At 34.9% G+C, this 14,725-nt stretch overlaps 1 protein-coding gene across 1 annotated transcript in view; it reads left to right on the top strand.

Annotated features, from left to right (window-relative positions):
- The first annotated feature begins 5,072 nt into the window (after nucleotides 1-5,072).
- The window catches only part of LOC119836173 (proline dehydrogenase 1, mitochondrial-like), a 20,103-nt gene continuing 10,450 nt past the window's right edge, over nucleotides 5,073-14,725 (top strand). Inside the window, exon 1 of the mRNA XM_038361429.1 lies at nucleotides 5,073-5,366. Coding sequence (XP_038217357.1) covers nucleotides 5,163-5,366 — 204 coding nt within the window. The 5' untranslated portion in view covers nucleotides 5,073-5,162. The remainder of the gene's footprint in view (nucleotides 5,367-14,725) is intronic.

The following is a 14,725-nucleotide window of genomic DNA, read 5'->3' as shown; positions in this document are numbered from 1 at the left end:
AAACAAAACTGCAATATTCGTTTGCTTGCAACGTTGAAAATATTAGTCGTCCCGTCAGGAGTTAGTTTCCTAGTGCATAATATGTATAAAATGAGAGTTTATTTTATAATTGAATTCGCTGAAGTAGGAATGTGACCCCTCGCTCATACGTTAGCTGGTAGATGGCTTGGCACCCAGTAAAGTTCGTTTGTGCCTATGATACAATAATTACGTGGATAAATGTACTAGTGTGTGTGTTTCGTTTAATAGCAGAATATATTATCGAGTGATTTATAGAATTTTTATACATTAGCGTTTAAAAGATGACTATTTAATTATAACACCAAGTCGAGTATAGTTAGTGTAAATAAGTAGGTTCTAGACCGCGCGTAGTCCGTGTACAGGTTGTCTAGGCTTTGTACATACGCTGTGATTGAGTCGTGACAAAATTAAGTAATTTTTAAGTACTCGAGGGAGTACATGGCGGATGTAATGCAAAATAGACGTAAACAATCGTTACTTTAATAGCATTTATTAACATTATCATATATTATATTTAATGTATACGTTCATTGGATTGGGTGGTGTTGCCATCGTGTGTCGATTTTATTATACATGAATCTCATTGTTCATTCGTCTATCGATGTACAAGAATTGTGTGAAGCTCGTGTACTCGGTTACATTACACAAGCTAGTTTAATATATATTTCATAGATTTTGTTTTTGTCACTCTATTATAATATGTAATAGTTGGCAGCATTGGATTTATATCCTACTGGATCTTAACGTGTAAACGCAAGGTTGTCTTTTTTTCTATAATTTATTATATTCTTTTCAATGTTTGTTATATAATAAGAATGAGTTGTGAACGAAAACATCGCACTCTAACCAAGTTAAGCTTGACAACATTTTGCGCAAACTTGCTGTTTGTTCCTGTGTACACTGTCTCCACGTATCCCACGATTGGTCTTTTATTATTCTGATAGATTACGAATTATAAAGAACTAGAAAGATTAATGTTGGATCGCTACAGTGCGATTACCAGACTACGAGAATTGTTTATTTAAAATAAAAGTACAGTATCTTTTGCCATTTTAAAAGGCGATTTATATCTGCATTATACATAATATATCATTATAAATGCCTTCACTCACATCTGTGTCAATATTCACGCTATTTCCACGATATAAAAATGTGATTTTCACACAATTGTAATATAACTGACAACTGATATAGGTATTTTTTTATTTGTCCAACAAATTGTTCAGATTTATTTAATAACAAATGATTGAAAATGCGCTTTATTCTTGTAAGCAAGTGTTTCCACCAATGATGTTTCGATGCGCATATAACGCACACATTGACAAATTATGTAAGACGAGAATATCATAAATGTAAAAGAAAATTGTACATAGCATAGTTATGTGTTTAATTAGTGATAAAGTGAATGTAAGATAGGTATTACCGCGCGGTAGATATTGTTTTGAAGCATTTTATAGCCCGTAGAGATCGGTATATTTAGTCAAGTATATATTTTAAAAATATAATATTTTAGGTTATAAGAAAAGATGCTATACACTGATTTCTCGTGTGTTATTTTTTTACCCTGTTCTTCCTAACGTGTAATGTTTAATAATAACGTGCAAGGACTTTTGCGATACATAATTTCTCTTATATTTCCTTCCTGTAAAAGTGAATGTGTTTCCCCAACTAATCATTTGAAATAAATAATTTATATTACTAATAATATTTTCAAAAAATTACATAATTATAAAACAATATTAAAACAATATTATAACAATATTAAAACAATATTACTAAGAATATTTCCATATGTAAACAGTAATTTCATTTCTTGTTAGGAGGACGGATTTTTATTATTTTTCTTTTTTATTTGAAAGCTCGTGATCATGTCCAATTAAATTTGGGTCTAGTTCTGATAATTAAAAGGCGGTTTAGTTTTTAATATGGGGTGTTTTTATATTTACTAATTTGCAACGCAACAAAAACTGTAGTTTAATTGTATTTCTGTGAACTTAACACTACTCCGTGGCGGACTCGGCTCGTTGAGTAGTTTGAAAACTTGGGCGATAAATGGGGAAAATTTTTTGTCGTATAAAACTATGTCGTGTGACCATACAGAGTATTCCCTCTTTGACAAGCTATGAAATAGATAAAAAGGATGAACATCCTTCATATGTTTTATACAAAAAAAATGTATTAACGGTAAATCGAAAGAAAGAAAAAAAAGAGTTAATTATGGACACATACACTTTAAAAAGAAAGAAAACGATATAGGTATATGAGGCCCTAATGCTTCTAATACCTATGTAGTAGTATGTAGGTCCACAGTTCATTCAAAAAATGATGAAAGTAACCGGAAACTTCACTTAGGTGAATGCTATAAGTATTAATAAGTATAATAGGTAAACTTATATGTACTTATGCTGGTGAGTATTTTCCGTAGTGTCAAACGAAACACTTGACGCACTTGAGGTAAAGAGAAGCAATTTTATCACGGGTAATGCTCGGGAAGTGCACAAAAATAATGCGTCATTGAATATTAATTGGATGCCGGACTTGCGTGGGTTATAATTATTTTTTTTATGTCATAGCAGGCAATTTAGCTCGTGGTTCGCCTAATGGTAAGCAATCACCGCCGTCCATGAAAATTTGCCTTCATGTAGTGCCTCCGCGAATGGGCTTCCCGCTTTTACGGAATAAGGGCTCAGAAAAAGATTGATGACTAGAATGGACTGGGATGGGTGTAGAAAAGGAAACGGGCCTCCGGCTCCCCCACTCACAGATCGATGTGAAGGAGAAGTACTTAGGTTTTAAGTTTTGTCAGTATTTCATCAGTATCTTCGTAGTCGTTTATTTTTTAAATATAATATTTTCTAATATTCTATTACATTGATAATTAGTTTTTCTTTAATAATAATGGACCTACCTCGTACATAGAATACATAGAACGAAAATAGAACTTCCTTTGTAAATGGAAGTCGGTTAAAAACAAAAAATATCATAGCCAACTAGAGGAAAAATTTTACTTGTTAACATAAAAGACTCAACATCGAGTCTCTTTACTTTCGATCTTTTTATATTAAACAAACTATTAGTCTATCTATGGCTACGAGTACAGAATGCCTAAGGAAGTTATAAATAGCCCCTTATCAAAACTCACTATCCAATATACTCGTACTGTTATCACGAGATCGAGCAAGCGAATTTAATTTTCAGGAAAAATCTTATTGTTCTCGATGAATAAGACAGGTTATCGAGTAAATAATGAATAAGCTATTTTCTTCAAAAACACTTCCATTATACCTACGTAGGTTGCTAGTTTATTTGATTTTTCCGTTAGTCAACTGACGTAGATAAATATTAAGAGCAATTAAATTTACACTGGTAAATTAGAACTACGTTATACTCATCTACCAAATAATCACTAAAAAGTATAAAATAAAATCGATTTCCGCCGTGTGTGTGTGTGTCCCTAAAATTATTTATGAGATAAATAGAAAATGTCTTTTAACTATTTTAAACAGCTTAGCTACGTGGTAGCTAATTTTATATAAAATTAGTTTATGACTTTTTTTGTTTATTTCGAGTATATACGTAAACATCCACCCTCTATATCAGGTATCTTTGGGAAAGCCCTTTTAATTCAATCAAGATAATATACTATGAGTAATATTCTGCTAAGTGTTTGATAAATAGTCTTATCGTATTATGCAAATACTTAATGATAAAATATCCATAGTGTTTGCCTTATTTTTAATATGAGTGAACATCAGAGTTCGTCTGAAATTTTTAATGTTTTCAATAAATCAGATAAAATACTTTGTACAGAAATTAAATCCAGGTTAATAATATGTAATTTACAGTCGTATTGTGTCAAATATAATATTAGAACTTTTTACTTTAGCGTTATTAATATTATATGAAATAAAGGAATGGGGACATGCATACATGTCTTTACCTTTCTTTTTATAGTGGGGAAATCTTACATAGATACCCACGGCCCCCGGGGAAAAGGAGCCGTGGATTATGTCGGATTCTTACCGACTAAAACCCCACTGTATTCCGATGAGCCGCTTTCATGAAGGGGTCACGGGAGCTGGTTAATATACGTCCGCGACTATCAGTGGCGTAGCTAGGGGGATGAGGGCCCTGGTGCATAGGGAAAGAATCGGGCCCTGCTCCCCTCTTTCCGCCTTCCTCCCCTCTTTCAAAGCAAGCTGAGGTTAGAGGGCCCCCTGAGCTCCGGGGCCCTGGTGTACTGCACCACCTGGCCCTATGATAGCTACGCCACTGGCGACCATACATGTCTTTACCTACATAGTTACTATAATTTCATTTCTTATTAAAATTAAGTCAGTATAAATCAGTTGAGTTTCATTTATGATTAAATAATCGACTTGAATTTAGATCATTTTAAAAGTTAAAAGAGTTACAAAATTATTTGCCATTTTAGAAATGAAAATCATCTGTATTAAATTATAAAGTTTACAATTTCTGTCTATTATGAGCCTAGTAACTGAACTACAGTTCTAGTCTTTTACATAATTAATGATTATTATACAATTATATAAAATCTTTAGAGAAATAAATGTATTTAACCGTATATTTATGTTTAATTAGATAATGTATAAAGTGTCGTTAACATCAAACGCATAGATATAATTTAGAACGTCGATAGCTCGGCATAATATGGACTTGAGATTATCTAGGCTTAGAAAATCATGAATGATATAGTACCTTTTATGTTTATCTACCTCCAATTTATTCTAATTCTTAAATCAATTAAATATGAATTTTAACTCAACAGAAAAATATGTGTAAGCATATTACTGTAGATTATATAACAGTTATATAAACTCGGACTTTTATTGATCGCAAATCATTGCAATAAGTTTTCGGATGCGCTCGAAACAAGAAGTTGCACAGAAAACCGGTTCAGCATTCAATAATCTGCAATAAGCCTATAGCTTACTTCAACAATGACACACCTCCAGTGGGTTTTATAATTGGAACGGTTGCGCGCGCACTCAACCGCGATATCGAGCGAGCTCCGCCTAGACGTCACTGTCATCAAGTTTTCAAATTTCAGTTGTCAGTTGTCAGCCAAGCGAGGCGGACGTGTGTGTTACTCAGTGAAGCAGTGCGCGGAGCTTTTAAACATGGCTCTGCTACGCCGGCTGGCAGTGAACGCTCCTCGTGGGATTCGCGTACTTTCCACGCCATCCTCGAGTCGGGACGAGCTCGATCTGTCATTTAACAGTCCGAAAGACGCTTTCAAGAGTAAGAAGACCAGCGAATTAGTCCGAGCGTACCTCGTCTACCAAATATGTTCGATCAACTGGATTGTGGAGAACAACGACATGGTGAGTAAATAGATGAACAGCTGATAGCTTATGTAACTGTAACAATGTGCCGGCGTCTTTTACGTTCGGAACGTGGCTAAAATTAACTGAGACACGGTCCTTGAATTTGATTCGCTGGTAGTGAGTGATGGCGAGCGAAGTTAAGTCTACATGCGTGTTTTTGTATTTCGCGAACACACTGCAATTTTAACCGGTTTTTTTCGTATCGTGGATGTATTATTCCAGATTGAATGGGCCAGGCTGTTACGTCACAGTACCTGTAGTAATTTGAACAATTCAACACTGAAGGAAATTGTAGATTATGCTTTGGGTAGTTGCGTGTAGCGAATTCTTTATTGGTTCAGATAATTGCGATAACGCCGTGGGATTTGATTGTTTTCTATGAATGGGGAATGGATTTGAGGCGAAAACTTGCATGGCGCATGCGTTTTCGGTCCGCTGGCTAGACGGTTATGTAGACCGGGCGAGGAAGTCTGCGGTCGACCTAACGCAACTTGGATCGCCTGGAGTTTAGACTGGTTTCTATTTCCGTGAGAAATGTAACTGAGAGAAAGGGGGACTTTTAAACTGATACATGATTTTATTTTATTTTTAATGGATCTCCATACGGTCAGACAGGTGTATTCAGTAAGAATTTTAATACATACCTATTGAAAAATAACATGTGCATCAGAAATAATTGTGTGCCTGTTATTAGCAGAACATTTATCGACCGGAAATTCTTCCCCTTATAAGGCGAATATCGATGTTTACTTCTTACTTTGCTAATATAATATGCATAACTATAGGGTATTTTCTATCAACTATATTAATAATGACTCTCAGGTACCTACATATCGAATCCAGCCACTTTTTTTGTGCAGATTCCACGTGATCACACAAATGAACGTTTAGAAACCTACCTACCTAATTAGTGTTGCTGAAAACGTAAAAATGTACGATTATTACTTATTATTAATGCTTATATTAATACTTTTTTTTTTCAATTTTAATGCACGGTGTACCAATTTGGAAATTCAATATGTATTTTGATAAAAATTAAATCATTTTCCCGTAGCATAATTATAGCATATTTATAAGAATAACGTCGAGTATTGTGTCGTGTAAGAATTTGCCTGCTTTTGAATTCGTCTATAAAAAAATATTTAAGCTAATTTGAGAACATCGCTCGCTCTTTGGTTTTGAACGAAAAAATATAAATGTTAAATTTTTATAATTAAATACATATAAGCAAAGAAAGTAGAATAAAAAAACGTAATTTTGTATTATTTATTATGTATTAATATTGACGTAATAAAAAGTAGTAGTGAGGTACTTCCAACGTTAAAAAGGAGAAATTTCTCGAAAAGACGCATCACCTGATTTTAATCGACTCCCCGCTCACGTCTAGCTTCGACCTTGGCATAACCATGCCTAAATGTATCGCGCTTAGCGATTGGAAAAAAAAACAATTAATTATTCCTTTTGCTATGAATGAGACGAAATTTTCTGTTATCTACAGAAGTTATCTCTTCATTGAAAAAAATGCTAATTTATAAAAAGACAATTTGAAACATGGTATGTAAATTAATAGACGTAGGTACTTTTTATTGTATCAAACCAAAAATTAAAAAAAATGTAATTCAATACGGCGGCGAAAAATTCGCAGTGTTTCTACACTTCTTTATAAATTCTAGAGAAAAAAATCAATGTGACGAGTTAAATTTGGCATCTTTTTTTCGTGTATGTAGGCCGAGACATTAGCCGAACGTTAGGCGGTTCGCAAAGCGGGTCATAGGTAAATGGCCTAGTGCTACGATTTGTTAGAATGGATTCGGTCGATGATTTTATGCCAAGTACAGTTTTAATCGAACGCGACTAGATTTTTTTTATAATGATGTTACGCTCAAAGAGCGAAAAAATGTGAAAGATTGCGTAAAAATTCTAAAAGCCACAACGCGTCGTGGCCACAGTAGAAGATCCAGATCACGATTTGTGTTATGGCTCTAACAAAAAGCTCACGGCGCGTGACACCCACAGAAAGAGCACATAGGGAAATTCGTGTCCTGGCTGACATATTACATTCGACCACAATGTGTTGTGGCGATGAAGAAAAGCCACGACGTTATGTCGGTCTGGCATGCACGCCTCTGTGGTTACTAGGTACGATATTTATTCTTATACAGACTGTGTAAACTACGCGACACTTGCATACTTATTATGTTTGTGAACAATATTTTCTGAAACTTGTTGTTCGTTGCTCAAAAATCAAGCCCTTTATATCCACAATTATATCAAATCTGTCTTGCCATTCTCAACTTTAAGCAATGCAATGAATAGTTAATTATTGTTTTACATTTACCAGCGGTCCGCCCCGGTTTCGCCCGTTGTACACATATAGCTTATAGCACTCTGGAATCTCATGCATATCCAATCGTAAAAGAATTTTTGAAATTGGTCTAGTCGGTGCTGAGATTAACGCGTGCAAACAAACTTCAGTTTTTATAGATTATTGGATATATTATATCTATATAGAAACTTTTACCCGCGGGTTCGTTCGTGTTAGAATTTTTGTATTGAATTTAATAAACTATTTTTGGACCTTCAAGAAGACGCATGAAAAATTGCCAAGCCTTTTTGGAAGAAATTAGTAACAAGCACAGTTACAGAAGAAACATGTATATATAGACATGTAGCACTCGTGTCGCCCCCTTCTTTTGAAGTAAGTGAGGAAATAGTACTCCTATGCAGTCTAAGCCGATTACCGTGAACTCTTATTAAATCGTTCCGTCAGTTTGAATCATTAGCGTCAGAACGAGATTATCCATAAACCAAACAAACAATATGATCAATCTATCGCCCCGTTTATTATGAGACGAGATGTTTTTAGATTACCCCGCCCAAGTAAATTTATTTAGATATACTAACCTTAGAATTTTACATTACAATTTAACTAACGCATTTATCCTTACATAATATCATAAGTATGAATGTAAGTTTGTCTGTTATGCTATCAGATAAAAACTTTTCAACAGATTTAAATGAAATTTAAAAGAAAAAAGGACATAGGATAGGTTTTATTCCGGAAAACCCACGGTAGCGGGTACTATTCGAGTAAAAGCCCTGGGACTCTACTCGACGCGGTGGGTGGTAAGGCAATCGAGTCTTGATTGAGCTGTTAACTAAGCTAACGGACTGTCAATAATGGAATGGATTTGCTTCAAACCAAGTGTAGCCCCCTGCTATCGATTTGTTCACACGTGTTTGTCTTTTGCCCTTTTTTTACCACAATTGCTCAACAAATTATCATTATTATTGCTATGCTTTACTATATAAAAAAATTAAATGTAACTGCATATAATCTACCACAGATTAAATAGGCCAAAGATATCATATAATATAGTGTTGCAGCGAAAATGCTTTACACACTTGGACGTTCCATGCACCCGGACAAAGCGGTTTGATTCGAGTTAATTCATTCGAAATGCTAGGGACTGGAACATGCTTCCTGAGTCTGTGAGCCCCGGCGAGTACAGTCTGGAGAGCTTCAAGAGCAGAGTGAACTGGTATCTCGTAGGGAAGCGCGCTCCATCTTGGGCCATAATTCAGCTTACCATCAGAAGAGATGGCGGACAAGCGCTGCCCTATTAATGAATAGAAAAGAAAATCCAAGTTAAAATTGTATTTGATAGAACAGCTACTAGATTATTTGAGACGTCTTTTCTTTGTTGCCAACCGCTTTAACCAAAATTAAGTTTTATTACAAGTTCTCAAGTCTCATTCAGTTGATGGTAGTTGTCAAATAATTTATTTTAGTTATTTACAAAGCAAAATAAGATTTAAAAATGTCATGAGTGTTGAAACTAGTGTTTTATCTTGACAATTATGTATAAATATTATTCTACAAGTGCGATAGAAAATATTTACAGATAACTTTTAGTTCAAAAAATCCCTTGATTTTCGTTAAGCGAGAGTAGAGCGCTACCTCAACGCTCCGCTTTTGAGGCGTGCAATATCATAATACAATAAACGAGTCGTATAAAGTCTCACTCGCTCTCATACTCAACTTGTTAAGCAACAGTTCAACAATATTGCTGGGAACTTTGTTTAAATGTTGTCGCTCCTCGGGCGAGAACATTAAACCCCTTCAGCACGCAACGTTGCCGGCAGCACGTCAATTGACATAAGCTTTATCCGCCTCGGTAACACGACGCTTATGCTAAAGCCCGGTGTGCACGCAGCAATGGAACCGCGGCGAAGTTAATTTATTTATAAAATGTACGAACATTATTGATTCGCGCGGTTATGTGACATATGTGCGAAATGTCAACTCAATCACTCCGCCGTGGCGGCGTGCCAGCTTCCATCCATCGAGGGTTGAGTACTCTTGGCGTCTGTTTCCCCTTTGTGCAGATCACGTAATGTACTGCGAAAGCGGGTTACATTTCGCACAGAATTTGGCAGGTTTTTTTTTAAAGAAAAAAATCATGGCTTTGGACAAATTATTGTTAAAATAATGAAGAGGATGAAATAGACGGTAATTGAGAGGGAAGTCGCTGATGGAAAGCTGGTCAACTGATGCAATATATCCATAGTTTCTTAGTTATCCTTCCGGATGCATACAGAATTTATTAACAGGAAAATGTAATAGTTTAATAATAAGCAGACACGGCGATAACAACCCTGACGGCGCGAAATATCATTACTCTAAACATCGGTCATTAATATATTAATGATCGAAGACCTAAAAGTTGTGTCCTCTAGAGCACACCATATTAAAATTTGTCTAGACCGTCTCTTATCCGTAAACTGTATTAGTCTACACTAATTATGATGTGTTATTTTTAAATTATAATAAGAAGTTTCGAAATTACGTTCGAGTAGATAATATATCGATGGATTGGCACATATATACAACTAGCTTTAGACCGGGGCTTCGCACGCGTTAATTCCGACTAGCTAAATGTTATTATATCTACATGTAAACCTTCCTCCTGAATCACTCTTATCTATTGAAAAGACCCATGAAAATCCCTTGTGTACTTTTAATGATACTATGACTTACGACTACGACTTTGCTTTATACTATGTAGTGAAGAATAAGAAGCATCCATTAAATTGCCGCGGGGGGATATAGGAATTGTGCATATCATCGTTACTCTACAACTGGTAAGGTTTTTGCGTTATGATTAATCGCATAATCACTTTCCTTAAGGGAATTAATGTTTTGTACAAGTATCCTGGACATTTAATGAAGCAATTATATGATATTTATGACGTAAACGTTTGCGGTTTTGAGCGTGTGGTGACTTTCGTTTTTCCGTCATCCTTACAAACATTCGCATTTATAATATTAGTAGGATTAGTAGGATGATACTAGATTAGTAGATAGACTGGTAGATATTAGATTAGTAGACTAGTAGAAATTAGTAGAATAAAAAGTATTCAAGTGAACACATACGCAACTGAATATAATATATATTTCTATGACGTCACCAACAAATACCGTAATTTATATCTTCTCTCTCTATAGGTATATTAAATTCTCGTTTCACAATGTGAGTAACCATAACTCATCCGAAACCCAGGCCCATCCGAGGCCCAGATCCATTTCCTTCCTTCTCAGTCTTTGCTTTATTCCTCTCGTTAATCCTTTCTTTATCCCTTCTTAATCCCATTCAAATTTGAAGTCGACAATCCATTTGTAGAGGCGTAAGGTCTGCCGTGGACGTTAAAATGTTCATGGGCGGTTGTACCGCTTACCATCAGGCGACCCACTAGCTCTATTGCCGACTATGACATAAAAAAAAAAACCTCTGGACCGGTTCTGGTGAAATAATAATAAAAATCATCTTTATTTAGAAATCATCTTTATTTGACATTGTGTGCATATCCGATGATGTCTGAGAAGAAACGGCCATCTATTTTTTCATAACCCTAAGTGATAAGAGTGAGGTGAGTGAGCAGTTTCCGAGTTAGCTAGTCTATATCATATACTAGCGGTCCGCCCCGGCTTCGCCCGTGGTACACATGTAGCCTTTAGCCTTCCTCAATATTTGGGCTATCTAACACTGAAAGAATTTTTCAAATTGAACCAGCAGTTCCTGAGATAAGACCGTTCACACAATCAAACTCTTCAACTTTATCATATTATAGTATAGATTAACACTAGCCCGACCAACTATGAAATTTAGGCAAAATATATTTAAAACCATCGACTGCGTGTGTAGCATACTATAACATATATTACAGCACGGCATACGAGTATAAATATTATATATCATATCATATTATCATATTATAGGCACGTGAGTGACGGGCTCAAAAACATTGTTAATTATTTACGATGAAAATTATTTTTCATTTGTTACGTGTTTTTCTTACCATTTTCCACAGCATCATTAAAATATTTAGATTTACATTCGTTTTATGTCCTCGAGTAAATTCCTATTTTGAATTTCATTCTAGAGACAATTTCAAATTAACGTTTTTTATGATTTTTATGGCAGCCTATTGTCGCTTTGATTTAATTATGTTTATTTAAATTTTAAAACCTTGGTGATTGTGAGGCAAGGTGTTTTTCATGAAATACTATTGTCCTTTTAATTGTTATCTTATTTGCAAAACGATGATACGCGTCGGTTATAAGAAAGATGCTTTAAATTGGTCACGACCTTATCGACCGACTTCAGAAAAAGGAGGAGGTTATCAGTTCGACTATAATTTTTTCGGTTTGTACTGGGTGAACCGATTTTTGTAATTCGTTTCTTTTTATTTGAAAGCTTGCGCCTGTCATGTGGTCCCATTTAAATTTGGTCTAGTTGTAACAATTTTAAGGCAATTTTGAGTTTTGTTTAAAAATAATTATCTTTTTCTTACATTATAATAACGCTGTGTCGATACTTTTATAAGTAAAATTATTGTTAAAAAAAATGAGTTCATCAAAGTCTTCTGCGTACGATCCTTTAATACAAAGAAACAATTTTCATGCTCTCATTCGAAATAATATAATTTTTGATAGATAACATAGAACTTGAGATAATAAGAGATTAAGATACGGTTTACTTTCACGCGAGCGAAGCGTGAGCGGAGAGCTAGTATTTTAACGAGAGCTGGAAACTCGAACAGTCTCAAACTCCAAACATATATTTATTCAATTCGACTTCTTATAGAAGCACTTTTGAATCGTAGTTGTACCATTTGCCACCGGTTCGGAGAGCAGTGTCTACAGAGAAGAGCCGGAAGAAACTCTGTAGTTGCTCTTTTAAAACATACATAAATAAACAAAAGTGAACACCTAGGATACTTATCAAGATATTTATATGGTAGCCACATTAGAAGAGATAAAAATAATCTTCTACATCGGCTGCTTATAACTGGATTTTTTGTAGATTTGAATTTTGATATGAAGGTCACCTATGTATGTGTTTTGTTTACATTTCTATAAAGAATACTATTTTGTGTGTCGTGATAGTAATATGGAGCTGAGAATTTGCTTAAATGTTTGAATGCGGAACTTGCGAACTGCTAAACCGATTTCATAATGCTTTCTCCGTTATGTCCTGAACGCTATTCTATCCTACCCTACTATCATACTTCATATCATATCGTACTTATATTATAAATAGGAAAGTTTGTAAGGATGTGTGTGTGTGTTTGTTGCTCTTTCACGCAAAAACTACTCAACTGATTGCAATGAAATTTGGTACGTAGACAGCTGGGCAAATGGAATAACATATAGGCAACTTTTTATCCCGATATTCCTGCCGTATCCCGTAGGAACATCGGGACTTACGCGGATGAAACCGCGTGGCGCAACTAGTAATTCTATAATACTGAGCAATTGATGATTTAAACAATTTACTGTTAGTGTATTACATTTGTTCCTTGTAGTTTTTGTTGATCATAGCGGTTTGGTGAGTCGGTCTCGAGTTTGGTTTGCTTTTTGTTAACATTAAAAAAACCGTAGCAGCCGGCGGGTGGCTCCGGCGCCTGCTCCAATGTAACTGTGTTTTATTCATTTGGCATATATTGACGCACATTTATGTCCTGCGGTAATTATAATAAACTAGCTGCGCCCCGCGGTTTCACCCGCGTAAGTCCGTGTCCCGTAGGAATATCGATATTTATAACAGTTGCCTATATTATGTTATTCCAGTTGTCCAAATTTCATTGCAATCGGTTCAGTGGAATATGTCGTCCAGAGACACAGAATTGCAACATTTATATCCAAGAGTAGACAAATGTAGAAATAAAATTATAAGTAGTCTAGCTGACAGAATTATGACGAGTAGCTCATATAAAGCATGGGTATCAATTGTGACTTGATAATGTAATTGGTTATTTATGTTATTGTAATTTATAATATCTACACTGTGTAATGGGTACTGTGTAGGGGTATAGGACGCACGTTCTGAAATAAAGAAATAAATTTATTTATTATACTAAATGATGTAATTTTCTGACTTGAATTTTTTGAAGATTTTTTTGTCTGTTGTAACGTTTTTCCACAAATAATGTTGGACCAATTTCAAAAAACTCTTTCACCATTGGAAAGCAGTAACTTCACTGAGTGTCGTAGGCTGTATGTCCATATATATATATATATATATATATATATATATATATATATATATATATATGGGCGAAGCCAGGGCGAACAGCTAGTTCATAATAAATTGAATTTCGAATATTATAGATACGATGACGCATGCTGTATGATATATATAGATTTATTGGGAAAATAATATATGAAAGCTTTGTATTAAAAATGCATTGTTACTTATCTAATCTTATTGCTAGAATAGCTCTTATGAATATCAGTGCCTTAAAAATTAATGCCATATCAAGGACAGGAAGTTATTTCGTAAACATACGTTACGTTGTTTAGTTGAAGTCGCATCCGTTTTCATACGACTTCTAAAAAGGAGAGGGCTATCTAACTGGCTGTATTTTTATTTATTTGCGTTTGTTTCTTCATAACTTTTAACGCGGTGTACCGATTATTATTGTTGATTATTTTTTATGAAAGCTGATTCCTGCCATGTGGTTAATTTGGTCTAGTTTTGACAATTGGAAGGCAGTTTTGTTTTTAGTTATCAATATTTATCGTTTATTACTTATACGTTTTCTAATTATATCTATTGGTCTGATTTGTAATTACATATACTCAGATATCCGCATGTATAAACAAATAAGCTTTCGTGCACACTAGCAATGCATCAGTGAGCCTGGCCTGCCCAACGTCTGGCGGTTGGCCCAGCGTCGGCCAGCCCGCGACACTCGTGTAGGTGGGAGGCGTACCCTTCAGAGGTTTTGACGTCGTGATTAGATTAATGTGTTTACATTTATGCTCCTGTACCTGCAATTGGAAACAATTC

Source organism: Zerene cesonia, chromosome 23 (assembly GCF_012273895.1).
Source record: "Zerene cesonia ecotype Mississippi chromosome 23, Zerene_cesonia_1.1, whole genome shotgun sequence".
In the NCBI taxonomy this organism is placed as follows: domain Eukaryota; kingdom Metazoa; phylum Arthropoda; class Insecta; order Lepidoptera; family Pieridae; genus Zerene; species Zerene cesonia.
This window is presented reverse-complemented; position numbering and strand designations above follow the sequence as displayed.